Below are 18,221 nucleotides of genomic sequence, written 5' to 3'. Positions count from 1 at the left end.
AACTTAAATTCTGTGTATGTAAAACTGAATTGATAATAAAGAATAAAGAAACGTTGAAATCATGCTGATAAGCCATTTTACAAAGTAACTTAGCACACACCGCCACAGTTTGTGTGTAGCATCTCATCAAAACCCATTTTCATACCAAGCTCTTGAAATGTGTCCCTGCAGAACATCCAATCCGAACGAGGATTAAAGCCGAGCTGAGCATTAAAACTCACATTGAGCCTCATGTGCTTTTCACCCATCCTGCCCTCAGACATTTCTCTCTGAGCCCGGGATACGTCGGCTGTCAACATGAGCGTCTCGGGGATCCACCATGGCGTGCTAAGGATGTATGGTGAGTTTATCCTCCACAGCTGTGGTTATATTTTGTAAGCTAAAATGACTGCCTCTCTTATAACCTCCTACAGGATAGTTTTGCAGTTCACAGTAGATTTTATGGTGATTTACAAATGTTCTTGTTTATATTTTGTCCTGTTAGAATAAGAGCATAGCAGGATTTGGAATTGGATTCTGCATTTAGGTATGACGATGCTGAATAATTGATAGGTAGGATGATTAATGCATTTTGCATCCTAGTGTTTCCCCAAATTCTTTAGAACATTTTGCCAAAAGGACCCATACCATTTTGTGATATTAAGAGTGTTAGAGTTAGCAATGCTTCCGAGACCAAGCAGGATTTTGAGAGGAGAATCATAATGATTTTCTCCTCTAAGGGTATTGGATGGATAGATTATTTCAAAAATATATAATACGTACCCTGATAACAAGAATCTGAAAATGTGTCTGAAAATACACAAAAAAAGATTCATAGACCAGGTTAAATCTCACTTGCTCCTTTTCAGACTTATTTCACTAGATTTTGGGATTGTATTTCTGTTTAGTGTGTCCATGTGTTTTTTCACTGTATGCACACAGAATGAGTAGATCCAGATGTGTGCGTGTGATGATGCTAAATCACAGTCAACATTCCCCGATTGGTTGAGCGCCACATCCGCAGCCCCTTGATCCTCCAACCACCTGACTGCCTCTAATCTGCGGAGATGATAGAATGACTGAGTGTTTAATCCAGCTGTACCCTGCTCCCACTGCTATCATGATCACTGTGACCACACTTAATACTGTCAATAAGCTTTAGGTGTTTCGTGCTTATGATTGGAAATGTTTATCACAGAATAACCTGCTTCTCTTATCCAGGTGGATTTATTTTCAAACAGTGGAAGAAGAGATTTCTGCTCCTGACAGCTGAGGGCAGTCTCCTTGTGTGCCACGATGCCTCATCTCCCCCCGACCAGCTGGTGCTGTTGCAGAGCAGCTGTGAGGCAATCGTGGAAGGCAAAGAGATCCTAGACCTGCCTAAGTTGCCCTCCGGTGGAAGTAGGGATTGCTGCTTTGCCCTGATCCTCCCCCAGAGCAAGTACCTGCTGCTGATGACTGAGACCCCTGCAGACTGCAGGTCTGGTGCTCACCGTGTATAATGACTTTGCCTGTGAAATGATGGACACATGTTAAAACCAGCTAAAGTTTTGTGGTGCAATTTCACAAATGTGCCACCAGTTACTCAGCTGAATAGTTCCAGTATTTGGGGAAATAAGATTTTTTACATTTTTGCAATGAGTTCGATGAGAAAATAACACTCACTCGCAAATACATGTTTGATCTTTGAACTTATGCCCCAGAAATTAGCCCTAAAACCCACAAATGAGTTAGCATTGTACCACAAATGATTCCCTTGTCTCAAAGGCAATTGGTCTTTTTGAATGGGTGTTTGATTAGACACCTGAGATGAGGTCTGTGATTAACACAAGCTGAAGAAACGTACATGTTTTGTTCTACGACATAAAACACATCAGCAAACACCCCAATTGTGAACTTCAAAGCTTAGGTGTGGCTTTAAAAAGGCGGTTGATAACAAGTGGCTAAATGAGACTACAGAACGTCATCACACCGAGCCGCACCGAACACAATTTTACAGTCTTTTTATGGTGGTGATGGTAGGTCATTCAACCGTTGCGTGGTTTGTTTATAGCCTAACGTTATCTTTTTACGTCTGTCAATTGCATTTAGGCTTCAGTAATCATAAAAGTGGTGTTTATTTGTATCTTACTGAACAAAACATCTAAGTATTATAATAGTTTGTTCACCTCAGAGCTTATTTTCTGCAATAATCCAAAATCCAATGGAGAAATCCCATAGGCTTTTTGAAAAACATCATCCCTGGAGCACTATATGATGCAACAGCCTGCAGCCAGTTAGCTTATCTTAGCTTAGCTTAGCTTAGCATAAAGCCAGGCTACACAGAAGTATAGAAACAGTCCAGGAAGTCATCCAAAAATTAGTCTGGCACATAACCCTCCTAAAACCACAACTTGTCATTTTCACCCTCCTCCTCCTCCTGTAGGGAATAAAAGAGAGGTATAATACGATAGCCTGATTAGTGAGCTGGAGAGGTGCTGGTGGGTGGATTTTTTTTAAGCTTTGGACAGACGACCCAGGTTAGCTGTCCCCCCTGTTTCTAGTCTTTATGCATGTTTGTCAAGAACAAAAGGCCAGTGCCACTCCAGATTCTCATTTACCGTATTTTCCTCTCCTGCATACCTTTCATCTCAAATAGGACATCTCAGCTTACACCCAGTACAGCAGGAAGTGTGCAAGAGTGACAGGCAGGCACCATACTGCACATTCCACTCCTGCTACATACCTGGTTGTTTCACTGGAATGCACTTGAACTGATGAATTGATGTTAGGATGATTACAGTAGGTAATAACAAATGTGTTTGTCCCTTTTTAGTCAATGGCTGAATGTGCTGAAAAAAGTTAAACAGGTGAGTTAATGATTTAATAAGGTATTTGCGTTGGAAAATGTGTAAACCTTACCAAGTCTACAGCCGAGCTAGCAGCTCTGTAAAGCTGCACAATGCTAACATCAGCATTACAGTAATGCTTACAGCGACACTGCTGCCATGCTGATGTGAAGTACCCTGGTTCATGTCGTTCACCCGCCATTAGCTAACCGATTCATGAACGACTCTTTTGCCTCAGTGGGTGTGTGCTCATGAAAGATTTGACTCAGAGACTCTCTGAGACGGAAGTTTAACAGGCTGTTAAGCACAACTGGGCATGCACAATACAGAAACAGGTCTGTTACTCACTGAGGCCATGCCCCAGCTTGTGTTTTCATGACAGCAGTTTCACATACAATCAAAGCAAAAGCTGCATAATGCAGATACTGATTGATGTTTTGCAGGTATTTGGTCATAAACTACAGCATTGGTTAAATTGAAATTCGACCTGATGATGATGCTCATTAAAGGATCATCGTGAGGGGGACATGAATGCCTGTACCAACTTTCATGCCAATCCATCCCATAACTGTTGAGATATTTTGGTCTGTGTCACAGCAGCGGACATTTAGACTGACTGCCTTTCCCAAAGCTGGGCTGCTAGCATGGCTAAAACTGTAGATAGAAATGTTTGTAATGTTTTAATATAAGCATCACTTTTATAATGCAAAATATGTTTTCTGGATTCTTATTTTACCCCCTACAGAGTCTCTCATCACCTCTCAGTCCTTGTAAGCGACACCAGGTGCCACCACCACGAATTACTCTCCGAGATCTGGTGCCTGAGCAAATCCTCGACAAAGATCCACCAACTCCACCTGTCAGCGACACAGAGGCACCTTCCCCGGGGCCTATGACTTGTGCTTCCCCGCGGGAGAAAGGTGAGTGTAGGGCGTGTTGTTTGTCTGTAACAGTTTTTCATGCAAAGCGAGAGTAAAGAATCTAGTCAAACAAGTGACCGTGTTTGTTTGTTTGTTTTTTAAACCACTCAATCCCAACAGGCAGGAGTTCTCCTCGCACAAAGTATTACAAAGGAGGCGTACATTCACCAGGGTGTCTGCGCCACGGCACTATCAGTAATGCCCAAGCAGTGAGGGCGGTTTATCTGCTGATGGGAGGGGCTGCTGCTTCCTCTGCCATGGGTTACCTAGGCGCATGCTCGCTCCCTAATCTGGAAGCCAAAGCTCCTGACCTGCCAATCAACACGGATTTCTCTGGCATGGGACCAGCAGGAGCGTACCACACCGGCAGCCCTGCACTCGACTCCCCTCATTTTAACAGCTTTGACTTTGAAGTGGCAGATTCTGATTTTGATGCTTTTGATTGTGGTGGATTTACTTTCTAATGATGTGCTGCACGGAGGCTATGGATACATGATGCTAAAAACTTACCAAGTTGCTTTGAAATTCAGTCAGTACTTCAACTGATAACCAGTAACTGATTTTTTTTTGTGTATTGACCCAGTGAAACAAGTGTGAGCACAACATTGATCACACCTTGTTGATAGAGCAAACTTGTTAGCAAACAGTTGCTTATTTACACTGTGAAATCAGTTAGGTTTATCTTAGAGTCAGCAGTTACAGAGCAACATTTGCATTCATTTGGAGGCGTGTCTCTGTCTCCAGGCAGAGGCTGTGATCACCAATTTACCATTGGGGAAGGAAATATTTTCAATGTACGCCTTCTGTTGGGCCAGGAGGGAATTTCTAGAAAGTTAAACTGACCATTTTAAAGTATTTTGAAACACAAATGTTGGACAACATGTTAAACGTATTGCTTCGAGCTGCTACTACAACAATGGTTAGCATTAGCTACACAGCTACAAGGTGGCCATAAGGAATCATGATTAACTGTTATCATTGTAAACTGATTGTGATTATGTCCTTGCTTTTCCACTTGGCAATTATAAGTCCAATATTCACTTTCTTTCAGCCCTGTTTTTGGTCTCTGTCTGTCTCTTTAGTTGCTAAAATGCTCCACAAAGTTCACCAGCTTATTGCTAACTGCGTCTGTCTGCTGTTTGGTGCTGAGCAGTAAGTGTACAGTTGGTTTTTAGAGCTTTTTTTTTTGCTTCAACACACATTTCTGGTATATTACTTTGTGACATCAACACAGTATTTGTACTTGTGATCCTGACGAAAGATAAAATAGTCGCTACCTTGATGACGTTTCAGAGTTGTAAAACCCAGAGTATCACAGCCCGTTGTGCAGTGTTTTAATGTGTAATAGGCCTTTGCATTAATCTGTTACTCTATCTGTACTTCCTGGAGTGTATTTTATCTTTGTCTCATTGGTAACTAACTCTGATGAGGGTTATATTATATCAAATTATTATATTATATTCAACACTTGAGATTTTTTTTTTTAAATTCCAGGAATATTTTGTAACATTTAATTTACATTTATTTGTGACCAAAAGTATAACTTGTAAAAACATAAGTGAGACAAAGTAGAGAACCTGTGTTGTGATATTGACACTTTGATAATTATTGCAAAAATAGTTTTGTTCATATTGCCCTCCCCTTATGTGCACTATTTGGTGCGATAATTACATAATCAACAATATCTGTGATTGTGATGATAATTTGTGAGAATGCAAATATGCTCTGTATGTGTTTGTCACAAATGAACCACGTGTTACTATGCTCTGGATACTAATGGCAGATTTGCAACATGACACATTGTGAACTGTTGCTGCATAATGTTGTAGGAGTATTCTCTTATTTTAAAACCTTTGATGGCTTTGCATCAGATTTTTTTTTTCGCTACAGTTAAACTCTGATTGTGGACAAGCTAACGTTGCCTACTAAGGCTCTTCTGAATCTCAGCATCATCCACCTTTGTGCATGTACTGTGTTTCTTTCTAATGTCCAGTTGTTACAGTGTTTTATATCTTTGTTAGGTTAAAAGCAGATTAATGTTATGTTTATTGGAGCCCATTTGAGTTACTTTATATGAATAAAACTGAGAAATGGAAATTAATTCAAATTTGCCTGCTTGTCTTCATATTTTTTTTTGATGTTTTTTGTAGTTTTTGTATGTTTTATGAACACAGAAATCAGTTACCAATGACTGCAGTGACTTTAGTGAGATATGGCAGTGAATGCCATCATGATATCTTGCTGAATCTGTGGTGTACCACACAGCCACTGAGTCATCTGCAGACGGAAACAGCTGCAACATAAGTTGTTGAGCTGCACGACTGATCAGAGAACCGGAAGAATACTGTGCTGTTTATATGCTCAATTCTACAAAGTCCAGCTGATGTAGACTGCACTCATTTCATTTCATTTAACGGTTTTTCCCCAAATGCAATGGAAAATGAGTCATATTGCAACACAATTAGTGTACGAGTCATTCCTGTAACAAGAACTACAAGCCACAAAATTATAAAATACTCAATTTATACATATATACTGTAGACAGAAAGAACATTAGCATATGTATAGAGTACTGTAGGGATGAATCTTTTCTGTAGGCTGATGCAGAAGTTAGCGTTACACTGTTTTCCTTGTCAAAAAGCCAATGGGCTTTTTCGATGGGATGTTGGATTATTGCAGAAAATAAGCTCAATGGCAAACGTTTATGATGCTGACATGATTTGTTCAGCAATATAATCTTCAGAATTGAACTCCACTTTCATGATTATTGAAGCCTAAATGCAATCTCCAGAGGTAAAAAGCTAACGATAGGCTATAAACAAACTACAGTAAGGTCGAGTGACCTAACCTCACCCCATAACAAGACTGGAAAGCCGTGTTTGGCGCTGCACTGTACAATGCCACATTGCCACTTGTTAGCAACTGCCTTTTTTAAGACACATACAAACTTCAAAGTTCACAGGTGGGATATTTGACCTATTTTATGTCGTAAAACAAAATATGAAAGTCTCCAAAGGCTGTGTTAACCTCAGACCTTATTTTAGGCATCTAACCATTATCAATTCAAAAAACACATTGACTTCAAGACGAGGGAAAGAGGTGTGCATATATGCTAACTCATTTCTAGGTTTTATGACTAATTCCTGGGGCACATAGACACAACAACAGCTTCTTTGTGCACTGTGTGACCCTGAAGTAATTTTCCAACCTGTATCCTTGTAGTCCTTGTATCCTTGTATTGCTCTATAAATTACCCTTGTGTATGAAATGTGATATACAAATAAAGCTGCCTTGCCTTTTAGTTTCCTGCCTTTCAAAAAGGGAACTCTAATGATTAAAGAAGGGCAAGCAAAAGTTTCCACTCATCATTTTTTTCCTCCATGTTTAATGATGTTAATATGTTTGTCACACCCTTAAGGCTGCACCCTGTTAGGCTACATTATGAAGAGTTGGGTGCCAAATTGTGATTTAGTTGTAAAAGTTATGTGTAGCTACCTAAATCCGAATAATTCGCAGAGCTTAATGGCTAATTTACCTCAAAATGTACCTCCCTGTAACCACTCCACCTGTATTATCTGAGTGCCTGAGATTGGCCAGTGTGTTTACCTGACAGTTAAACATGTCACTTTGCTTTGACAATGCAACACAAAACTCATTAACAATCCATCTTCTTTATTTCAAATGTTCTGTGGCCTAACTGTTGCTGCATAGCGGGAATGTCCCATACAGCATGCTCAGCTTTACTCTTGAACACTACCTGAAGCCGTAACTCCTCTCTGTCCCTCGAGGCTAAGGTGTGTTCACATCTTTTCCATGCCAGAAACAAGTCTAGTCAGTGAGAGAGTAAACCAGCTGCAGCAGCCCCTCAACTGTCATTATGAATATAGTGTGGACTTTATCAAAATGGAGCAAACATATGCTACTACATTACATTATACTGCACAGTATACAGTGCTTGATGTGCACCTTCAGTGAGTTTTAGGCTACCATCCCCCGCTTTTTGCATTTGAGTAGCAGGGTGTGTCGTAGGGCAGTTTGGTGAAATGTAAGGCCAAACAGCTTATCATGACAGACCCAGAATCAGTTGTGATTAAGCAGCAGGAGCTGTTTGACTGAAATAATTTGGTGTAAATGTATTGTGAGACTTCTGTGTGGGAGCTGAGGTGTCCTCATGAGAAGTCTGATTGTCATTATACCCTGGCTGTATTTTATATTCTGAGACAATAAACAAGAAGGCTGCTAGTGATTTTAAATCAAAGTGTTTCTCCTGCATCTTTATAAAACAGAGACAAAAATTCAAATTATTCAGTCATGTGTCACACAAAATAAAAAGCCTACTATAAATTCATATGCATCGCTAAGGACTTCATATGCACACAGCCACCATGTTATGAGAAGAACTTTGCTAATTAAAGATGAACTATGCCTATCCTATTTTTAAAATTCATACATTATACTTATGGTTTCACTCAGTTCAAAAATAGCATTTAAAATTAAGAACTCTCAAGAGTGCCAAAACTCAACTTTACTATAATTATAAAGTGTGGAGCTGTTCCATAGACAATGAATTGGGAAAGATGTTATAGATGACACTGAGAGCACACAGGGGACTGTTCTGAATACATGGGTACATTTTCTGTTTCAGAATTGAGAACACTACGATTAAATAAAGCTCATTTAGGTAAAAAAAAAAAAAAAAGAAAAAAGAAAAAAAGAAAAACATTCTGCGGGTCCATAAAATCAGTCTCTTATTAATTGCCTACAAGAAGCTCCAGCTTTTATACCCTATGACGTCAGAAGTTTGAGACTTATTCTCTGGTTTCTGGCTTTAAGAGAGTTGCTCATGCTCACAAATATGTATTGAATTTTCCAAGGCCATAGATATAAGATAAATGAATTCTTAATTAAGGTGCTGTTCCTCTTTAAATATTATTTTCACTTCAGAATGTCATACAATGAAATCCTTACAAGCTTGCACGTAGACATGCATGGAAGTGCCAAAACGTGATGTATATATTGTTTTTATCTTGTGTGCACAAGTTAATTATCTTGTTGGAACAAAATGCAAAAAAATATTTAACATGTGTGAAAAAGAAATAAAAATATTTCCAACACTTTAGGCTCGGGACTTGTTATTGTACATTTCCTCTGGTTTTGGATGCAACTTCCTAGATCAAGATGAACCTTGAAAAAACGAAGCAGATGGGCATTTAAGATAAATAAATAAACATATACTGAAGAAAAACGAACCATGAGTGGATCTTGTGCTTTAACTATTAAAATTCTATCAAATAAGTGGCTGTAAATTCCTGAATTTAAATGTTGGCTTAAAGATATGTATCTACTTGTGTTTGAGCTGGACTCTACTGTTACCATTATGCGTCGCGCGCCAATGCAAACACAGCAGGGGGGGGCGATATCTCTCTTGTCTCATTGTTTACTCTCTGCTCTGTCACCGCAGCGCACGAGCCCCCATAGCCACGCCTGGTTTGGTGTAGTGGGCAGTGGTAGCAGCAGTGGTAGCAGGGCCCTCCCTCTGTCTCTGCAGATAAATACTCGCAGCCTCTCCATTCCCAGGCATGGAAGACGGTTGCTCTCAAACATGGCTCTGCGACACTACACCCTCGACTTCAAGCTCTCTACTGCAGGTAAGAGGGGCGCGATGCGCGGCGGGATCACGGGGGGAACACAGCCAGTTCATTCAGGTTACAGCCACTGCACCAAAGCTGCATGCTAGCTACCAGGCTAGCTTGCTAATACCTGCTAGTCTGTCACTGCCCTTCAAAACAGTTGACGCTATATTGATTTTGGTTAAACATGGCTGATAATTACATAAACAAATATATTTTGACATGCTAGAATTTAAAGTTAAAAGTTGTTGTATGGGGAAAAATTTAATCTTAATGTCATTTGCATGCTCGTGCGTTAGACGTTACATTTTTTTTTAAGTTGACGTCTATGCAGTCTCGTTGCTCAGGACAGCGGCTCAAAGCACCTCCGGCTAATAGAAAATTAAGTATGGTCTAACAAGCGCTGTCGCACAGGAAGTGACGTGTTTTCAGCCATTTTTGTAGTTTTTGTGTTAAGACGCTAACAAGCCGGCAAAGGCGAGGAGTGGGATGATGCTGGGACTGCTTCAGATGTCACCGTCGAGCTCTTAAACCGCATTTAGACTAGCATTATCCTACTTGTCTTAAAATAGCACTTACAGGAAGTATGTGTCTCTTTGATATTTAAAAAATCTAAAAATAATAAAACGTAATTTACATGGTACCTTTCAAAACACAGTTACAAAGTGCTTTACATAAAACAAAACATTGGAGAATGAAACAAACTAAAATATCAAAGTCTCACAAAAGTAAAAGGTAAAAATAAAAGACCAAAACTAAAATTAAGATAATAAATGATAATTTAAATCAATATCATATCAATAAAATAGAAAGCCAGCTCAGATAAAATCAGGATATGCTTTTCGATAGGACTTTTTTCAGGAGACTTAAATGGAGAAAATGACTCAGACAGCCTTATATCCTCGGACTCTGGAACAAGTGAAAGACCTATACCTGAGGATGTCAATCTACGCAAAGGTTCATAAGGGATTAAAAGGTCTGAAATGTAATCTGGAGACAGGCCATGAAGATTAACAGTGATCACTATGTGTTTAAAATCAGTCCTAACACAGAGATTTTAAATTACATGATGGACGTATTCAGTATCACACTTTATGTCTGCTTATTAAGTAAAAGCCAGGTACTCAAAAAAGTAAAGGCTAATTTTAACTGCTTTAAACACAGTGCATCATATAAACTAATGTGTTGTATGCATGTTAAATCTTAATCTGAAAAGTAAGTCCTAACCAGAGCCATTACATAAATGTAGTGGAGTAAAAAGTATATAACAGTTTTCTTCTCAAGTGGAGTAGAAGTATAAAACCACAAAAGATAGACATACTGTGCTGTTTTCGGATCCTGACTACAACTCCCAGAGGAGCTTTGAAATCCTACAAATATATGTACAAGTAGTTTTTTTTTTTTATGGAGAGTAGTGGTGCTTTTTGTTACTTGTACTCCACTGTGTTGCCCTTTTTACTCAAAGATATTTATTTGACAGCTAAAATAAGTTGTTTCATTGCAGATGACGATTTAAAAATAGTATGGTTATGTAATATGCATTGCTTTTGTTCATTTTTACACAACAATACATGACTTAGAATTAGCTCAGCCGTAACCAGCTGCAACACTAAAATGCTGCTTACATGTTACTTAATCAATAATAACCCTAATAGTGTCAGGGGCTGTTCAGCCTGCATGAGGAGTACATTTACTCAAATGCAAAAGCTGTTCTTTCATGAGTGATGCCAGTGATGTATCAAGAGTGAAAATAATTCCAGTTTTTCATTGTTCCGCTCTCTTTCTTTCCCCAGTTGACTCTGCATCGACAGTTCCTGGTCTACTGTCCATATTTCATGAGCAGGAAATGACAGAGACTGTCCATGAAACAAATGGGCATGGATACCTTGGTACTTTTGTAGGCAAGAATGGCCGGTAAGACAGACCACTTTATTTTATTTTTTTTTACCAACAAAAGCTTTGTGTTTCCTTTGGTCTGTGGTACAGATTCAGGAAGTTTTCAGACACTTCTCAGAGTTGGGTAGTTCATTACATAACATTGGGTTCACATTTGGCGTAAACATGCTCATCAGATTTTTATGGTCGCACATGGGACTGGGACTTTTATTGAAAATATCTGAGAACAGAGGGGCTTTTAGTTGGCTTATCCATCTGGAAATGAATAAGTTAGCTATTTAAATAATTAGGGTTTGTTTGTTTCCATGGGAATATGTTAAGAGAGACTAAATAGAGACAGTGTCTTTTTTTTTTTTTTGTAGACAGAACCCTGCAGTGTTTCCCTTCGCTTTGTAGTTTGTGATGTGTCGGAAAGAGTGAGATTTCGCAGTCAGAGCTGTGAAAGTTCAGATGAGAGTAGGTGGTTATTGACCTGCTTGTTGTGACATCATTTTCCCATGTGGGATTGATCAATACACACGAGTGTGAGGATAAAATTTAGACACAGGACAGACATCGTTTCTGCTATTTCTGCCACTTAGGAGCTGCTTTCAGCCTCAGGATGTTTTGTGAATATGCCTCCAGATGTAAAGCAGTACAAAGAGAATATGTGACCAAATTTAGTTGAAAGCACTCACCCGAAAGTCTGTCATCGATATCCCATAGTAGTGTAACTGTCACGAAAAACAGGAATGCGAGTCAGCTCTGGATTCCATGGATTCTTGTGGTGACAAGTTTTCACAATGGAAAAAAATATCTGACTTCCACAGAAACTTATCACACCAATTCTTGCAGTATGTGGTCCGTCTGAAAGCTCAGTGTCTTCCCAAAAGCTGAATGAACAAATAGCGATGCTTTACACTGTGAGAACTTGTCATCATTCAAAATTCTTTGCAAAACAGGAAAACATTTACAGCCACTAATCGAAGCAGCAGGGTGTGGGTTTGTGGAAAAACAGATGTGGGGTGGAGCATCAATTTAGTAAAATAAAATGTTCAACATACTTTATGGCTTTCAGAGCTCTGTTTTAATCCTTACCACTTCATTTCCAGGCTTGCTGTTCTGCGTGTGCACTCCCGTGGGTTGGTCACTGTTGATCTGCAGTGTTATGAAGAGGACAACATTGCACAAGTAGACAATGTAGGTGATTTAAAAGACAAAAACACAATACTTTATCCTGTACCTGAAAGCTGTAACACACAGAAACTCCCACTAGTATGCAGCATGTCACATGATGTTGGTATCATTAAGGCTTGTCCCGGGATGAACTTCTTATAGCACTCATTAAATTCACTGCACTGTAAACCGCCTTGTGCTGTTTATCCAGGAGACGTAAAAATCTGTGCCAAAAATATTTCAAGGACATGATAAAAGTAAGAAGTTAAATAGCTTTGGATATGTGACAGACACATAAGATGAGGACCAGTGTTGCCGGCACATGTTTTTCACTTGCCTTGGGCCAAAACATGCACTTTCACACAGGCGGCACATTTGGTAGATCTCTAGAAATACCAAACCATGCCCCTAATTGCTCTGGAGCACCAGTAGATGCACGCAAGAGCACAGTGAAAGGATTTGGCTGCTGCCTTGTTTACTGCTTATGTGTTTTGCTGTTAGTGTGCCGCCCATGTAGCACAGGAGAGTATCCCTCTAGGTCACCAAAACTGTTGTGCAGTTAAGCTTTTATGATGTTTCTGACTCTGTTTGTTTTTCCACAGCTTTTAAATGCACTGGAAACAAAGCTAAAGGAAACCCTAAAAGACAATATTACAAGGATTAAGAGGTAAGTTTCTGGAGATTCATTGCTTTGATGTTATGGAAAGGCGATTTTTCCATCTTGCATGTTGATTAATTGTGTCGGTAACCATTCATCCCCAGGCTTCCAGCCCTCCTACGAGGAGCAGAGGTTGACAGATACTGGCCCACGACTGATGGCAGACTGGTTGAGTACGACATGGACCAGATGGTGTACGAAGAAGATTCTCCATACCAAAACATTAAGATTTTGCACTCAAACCAGTATGGAAATGTCCTAATACTGGACGATGACTTAAGTAAGTATATACAACAACAACATATTTTACATAACAGCATACAGTTACTCATATTTTGTATTTATATACATAATGTTGATTGTAATTTAGTACTCCCCAGTCACTGAAACGTCATAAAACTGAGTATCATCAGATAACAGGGCAGGCAGCACTGGTTCCTAATCCACTTTAAAATATAATGTACTAAATTCAACTTGTTAGTTTGTGTCATTTATTATAACTGATCAAGTATTTTAGTGTCTAAATGATTACTGTACCTTGCAGACCTGGCAGAGAGTGATTTGGCCTACACCAAAGCCATCATGGGCAGCGGAAGAGAGAATTTTGCTGGAAAAGAGGTGCTGATTTTGGGAGGAGGCGACGGAGGCATCCTGTCTGAGATGGTCAAACAAAAGCCAAAGATGATCACCATGTTGGATATATCCTTTACATGTTCTGCTGAACTTTTATTTCTGTATTGTGACTTTGTTTTTTTTTTCCCAATAAGGCAATGTAGTTTTTTCTCACAACATTTTATTAATACGTATAGTTGCACATCAGCACCTGAATGATGTTTCCTTAACGGCGTGTGCACATTGACCAGAAGGTGATAGACGCGTGCAAAAAGCACATGAGGAAAACTTGCGGCCATGTCCTCGACAACCTGAAGGGAGACTGTTACCAAGTGAGTGCTGAATGAATATTCATATGTTCATTGTAGGTTCAGTAAATAACCGGTATCACACAGGCGGTTATCAACCCTGTGGGGTTTTTCTGTAAACAAACAGGGTCTAACAAACATATTGAGTGCATTTACGTCAACATAAAACATTTTACAAAACAGTATTTTAAATCCAGCATTGTTTACAGCCATGTTTAGTAGCTTGCGGTGCCTTGCAGCATGTCTTAGCCTGTTGGTACAACTCTGTACTGTGTCACACATGCATGTGCGTCCTGTTATGTATAAGCAAATTCCCCAAACAAAAGAAACTTCAGTCTAAACTGAGTGGATTTTTTTGTCTCCTGCATTACAGGTTCTAGTTGAGGACTGTGTCCCTGTGCTGAAGAAGTATGTCTCAGACGGAAAGACATTTGATTACGTAATCAATGACCTGACTGCAATCCCAATTTCCACAGAGCCAGAAGAAGGTACAGTATTTCTTTTAAAATATTGTATATTTTTGTTTACTTATTCTCTGTGGTGTTATATAAGTGCAATGCTTGTGTCTGAACCTATCCAACTGCCTGTCGTAGATTCAACATGGGAGTTCCTGCGTCTCATCTTGGATCTGTCGATGAAAGTCCTGCATCCCTCGGGGAAATATCTTACACAGGTGAGTTGCGTGTAGTAACTGGCGAGTGTTTAGTGCAAACTGCTGATATACCAGAGATGCCCCAGTCAGCTCTTACGTTCACTGAAAATGTTTGCATGTGAGACTTAACTTTAAACCCCCTATAAAACTGCACTTTCAGAGGAACGTGCTTCCTTAATTTGATGAGTTGCCTGTCAAAACAGGATATCTGGCCAGGAAATATTGCAGGGAGAAAACATTAGTACAATTAAACCAGTTGGATATCAGTCAGGGAGAGAATGGCAGCATCACTTTTTTTCCACTATATTGTGGTTGAGTATTGCAACACATCACTTCTGCTTATAACCCAGTAATGGTTGAAAAAAAAAAAATTGGCAACAGTGTGTGTCTCATGACATTTATTTTTCTGCTTCCATTTACAAGGGTAACGCCGAGAACATGACAGAGGCTCTGTGTCTGTACGAGGAGCAGCTGAGGAAGCTCTCGTGTCCTGTGAAGTTCTCCAAAGAGGTGGTGTGCGTGCCCTCCTACTTGGAGCAGTATCCTTTCATCAGTTCAAAGATCTTTGATGTGTTATGTAGCTTAAATAGGTATTTCTTATCCCATTTATTATTTTGGAGTGCATAAATCCAAAAACAACTTTTAGAAAAATATATTATTTTACTGTTTTATTACAATTTGGATCTAATTTTTGTAGTTTTGGTAAGTATAACTGTCCTGTCTGATCCTCTGACAGCACAGTGTTATTATAAATGATAGAGATAATGGACAGAAGTACAATACATTTTTGCATGCTGTCATATGTTGTTGCGTTTCCTTAATTCTATTGAATCAGATGGGTTTTCTACAACATCTGGAAGGTGTAAAGAAGATGCTGTCTGCTTGAATCCCCAGCAGCTGGAATGTGAATGCTCGTCCCATTTCTGCTGTAGCCTTAAAGGTCTGTTCAGACTGAACGTGACAAACATTAGAGGCAATACAAAGTTTGGATAAATGTATTATTTGGGCTTCAAAACAAAAAAAAAAAAAAGGGTCTGGAGAAATATAATGAAGAAAAATAATTGGAGTTCTACACACTGGTTGCAGTCTGTACCTATTGTTAATGAGCTCCAGCTGACTGACAACAGCTAACATCTGTTCAGCAATTGGCTGTTTTTGGTTAATAAGCATGGATTGCAAAAACACTCCCAACAGTGAAGTTATTGTGAATAAGTCAAGATGAAAATTGAATTTACATTCAGTCTGAGCACATCTGAAGGGGTACAATGGCGGTTTTATTATCCCCGCTCCATTAACCCCATTTGACCCTAATCTTCCTTCTCTTTGTTCCTGTTTTAGTTGTGTTCTACCATTGTTTACTACAACTTATCAGTTGTATTTTGTTCATGTTACTTGATTTGTAATGTCCATTTGCATGTACTCTGAAGGAACCGTTAGCTGTTTAAACAGTGATTTGATACACTGATAATGTGGTGTAACTCATCTTTTCATCAACAGGCGTGTGTTCTCTTGTTTTCCTTAGATTTTCTAAGGTTCTTTACTTTTGAGTGATGAGCTCCTGTCGTGTGATAGGCCAAGATGTAGGGTCAGCCCGTCTGAACTGAGTTGCTTGTAAGCTCTGTATTTGTTACTGCCTTTCAAATGTGATTGATTCTTTCAGGTTGTATCAAGGCAATGTGATCATGCCCAGTGAGACTGAAGTTTTTAAGTCCAAATGTGTTTTAAAAGGGAAACGATTCCACCACTTTAATGCCACCTCTGTGCTTGTGCTGTTTTTATGTCATGTTTTATTAGCACCTTTTGGTTTCTCCAATATATTTAAAGTTTTTTAAGACTGTATTAGGTGCATGTAAAGGACAGTGAATGTAGCTTGCATATACAGTACACAGCACGTTTACACGTGATCAACCCTGTGGGACTCAGTTACATTTATTTATTCTATAATTTCACCAAATGCTGTTCTGTCCCACTTGAGATACTTTCTGTGAACTCTACAATAAAAAATGTTTTTGGGGGAAAATATCTTGACTTTTGTTTGTTTTTGTTTTTACAAAAGAAATGGTGTTGATGAATAATAAGTGTAGATACAGCATGAGCCATTGATAAAGGTTTGCACAGTTGTGTTAGTACACTAGCCTGTTGCTCTAATAAGTAAGGCTGAATGTGGGTGTAATGCCTTTGCATTCACACATTGAAAAAAGTAATACACAGTCATAATCTAAAAATGTACATTAAGAGGGGATATGCTGTTCAAAAGTACTTTTGCAGCTACAACAACATCAGTAACTCTAAAATCTATTAGAAATATCAATGTAAGATTTATTCGCGACACACAGGAGTTTAAAGATGTTGAGCTCTTTGGACTAAACGGTAAATGTACTTGCACCTTTCTAGTCTTCTGACCACTCAAAGCCCTCTTTACAGTACGAGTCACATTCACCCATTGGTGGTCGAGACTACCATACATGGTGCCACCTGCCACACAGCTTTAACACACACACACACACACACACACACAGAGCAATGGAACAGCCATCAGGAGCAAGATGGGGTTCAGTATCTTGCTCAAGGATACTTCAACATGCAGTCTAGATGAGCCTGGGATCGAACCACTCTACCTCCTGAGCCACAGCCGCCCCGACTACTTAACTGTGTCTTGTCCTTCCTGTTTGAAAGCTACATTAACTAATCTGTTAAGTTGTGAGCTCAACTCTTGAGGCTATGTGCTGCCCTGAAGTAACTTTGTACAGTAAAGAGAGATTAGGTCTGCACCAGGTGTGTTGTCAATAATAAATACATGAGAGTACTTCACTCATCCCCAGAAGGCAGACAGAGGGCTCAAACCCTGCAGCACAGGAGCAGTGTCGACTGATAGTCCTGTCATCCTCGTTCTCTACCTAAAGAATTTGTGGCCGCTGTCTTTTTTTTTGTTGGGACTGGACTGACTTAGCCTGTGAACAGTGTGAATATATCCTTCCATCCCATCAGTAATCAAAATGTGGGACATTTGGTACTCACTTTCTGTACCCCTACATTGAACTTTGGGGGTACCCCACTTATAAAGTGGTGTCTCCAGCCTTTCCTTTCCCCTTTTGCTGTTGTACTCCATGTGAGAGGTAAGCGACATTGCTCTCATAGTAATTTCCACTGTTAAGGTCTTTGTAAGTTAATTTTTCATCTTAAACTTCCATCAGTCTTGTTAGTCCTTTCCCTGCTCCTAGAGTCTTCCCTTCACACCTGTTCTGTATTAGTCTGGTTTTCTCCACCCTAGTGTCCCCACCTTGTTGTAAGCCAGTCCCCATTTCCCTCCTTTTGCACATGTCCACCTACTCCACCTGTGTCTCATTCTTGTGATTAGTTTTCTTTATGTTTCCCTTTGTTCCTTGTCAGTTCATGTGCGTTCGTTTTGTGTTCATCTCTGTGTTCTTGGTGTTGTGTCCTGCCTGGTGTCTTGTGTTCTGTTTGTTTTTAGTTTAGTGTTGGATCATCTTTCATTTGGACTTTCAGTTACCTGCCTGTTCTGGATATCTTTTATCTGCTTTACTAAAGCTTGCTGTTGGTTAAACCTTAAACCTGCCTGCTG

At 39.5% G+C, this 18,221-nt stretch overlaps 2 protein-coding genes across 2 annotated transcripts; both read left to right on the top strand.

Annotated features, from left to right (window-relative positions):
- Positions 1-262: 262 nt before the first annotated feature.
- On the top strand, positions 263-5,777 carry LOC125898950 (uncharacterized). Its single transcript, XM_049593032.1, has 5 exons — positions 263-340; positions 1,201-1,459; positions 2,795-2,828; positions 3,553-3,727; positions 3,848-5,777. The coding sequence occupies exons 1-5, from the start codon at positions 298-300 to the stop codon at positions 4,189-4,191; spliced, it is 855 nt and encodes a 284-aa protein (XP_049448989.1). The 5' UTR covers positions 263-297; the 3' UTR covers positions 4,192-5,777.
- A 3,428-nt stretch (positions 5,778-9,205) lies between these two features.
- On the top strand, positions 9,206-16,660 carry sms (spermine synthase). The gene is made up of 11 exons (XM_049593031.1): positions 9,206-9,375; positions 11,151-11,271; positions 12,345-12,432; positions 13,011-13,075; positions 13,171-13,346; positions 13,611-13,767; positions 13,923-14,010; positions 14,360-14,474; positions 14,580-14,659; positions 15,062-15,177; positions 15,474-16,660. The coding sequence occupies exons 1-11, from the start codon at positions 9,330-9,332 to the stop codon at positions 15,502-15,504; spliced, it is 1,083 nt and encodes a 360-aa protein (XP_049448988.1). The 5' UTR covers positions 9,206-9,329; the 3' UTR covers positions 15,505-16,660.
- The last annotated feature ends 1,561 nt before the right edge of the window (positions 16,661-18,221 follow it).

Source organism: Epinephelus fuscoguttatus, linkage group LG12 (assembly GCF_011397635.1).
Source record: "Epinephelus fuscoguttatus linkage group LG12, E.fuscoguttatus.final_Chr_v1".
NCBI classification, from domain to species: Eukaryota; Metazoa; Chordata; class Actinopteri; order Perciformes; family Serranidae; genus Epinephelus; species Epinephelus fuscoguttatus.
The sequence above is the reverse complement of the archived record's forward strand: the minus strand, read 5'-3'. Positions and strand labels throughout refer to the sequence as shown.

Bases quoted from the DNA above. Each gene is read 5' to 3' on its own strand.
- sms (XM_049593031.1), top strand. From the start codon at position 9,330: ATGGCTCTGCGACACTACACCCTCGACTTCAAGCTCTCTACTGCAG. The intron at 11,272-12,344 runs GTAAGACAGACC...CTTCATTTCCAG, and splicing joins TTTGTAGGCAAGAATGGCCG to GCTTGCTGTTCTGCGTGTGC. The intron at 14,660-15,061 runs GTGAGTTGCGTG...TCCATTTACAAG, and splicing joins CGGGGAAATATCTTACACAG to GGTAACGCCGAGAACATGAC.
- LOC125898950 (XM_049593032.1), top strand. From the start codon at position 298: ATGAGCGTCTCGGGGATCCACCATGGCGTGCTAAGGATGTATG. The intron at 341-1,200 runs GTGAGTTTATCC...TCTCTTATCCAG, and splicing joins TGGCGTGCTAAGGATGTATG to GTGGATTTATTTTCAAACAG. The intron at 2,829-3,552 runs GTGAGTTAATGA...TACCCCCTACAG, and splicing joins TGCTGAAAAAAGTTAAACAG to AGTCTCTCATCACCTCTCAG.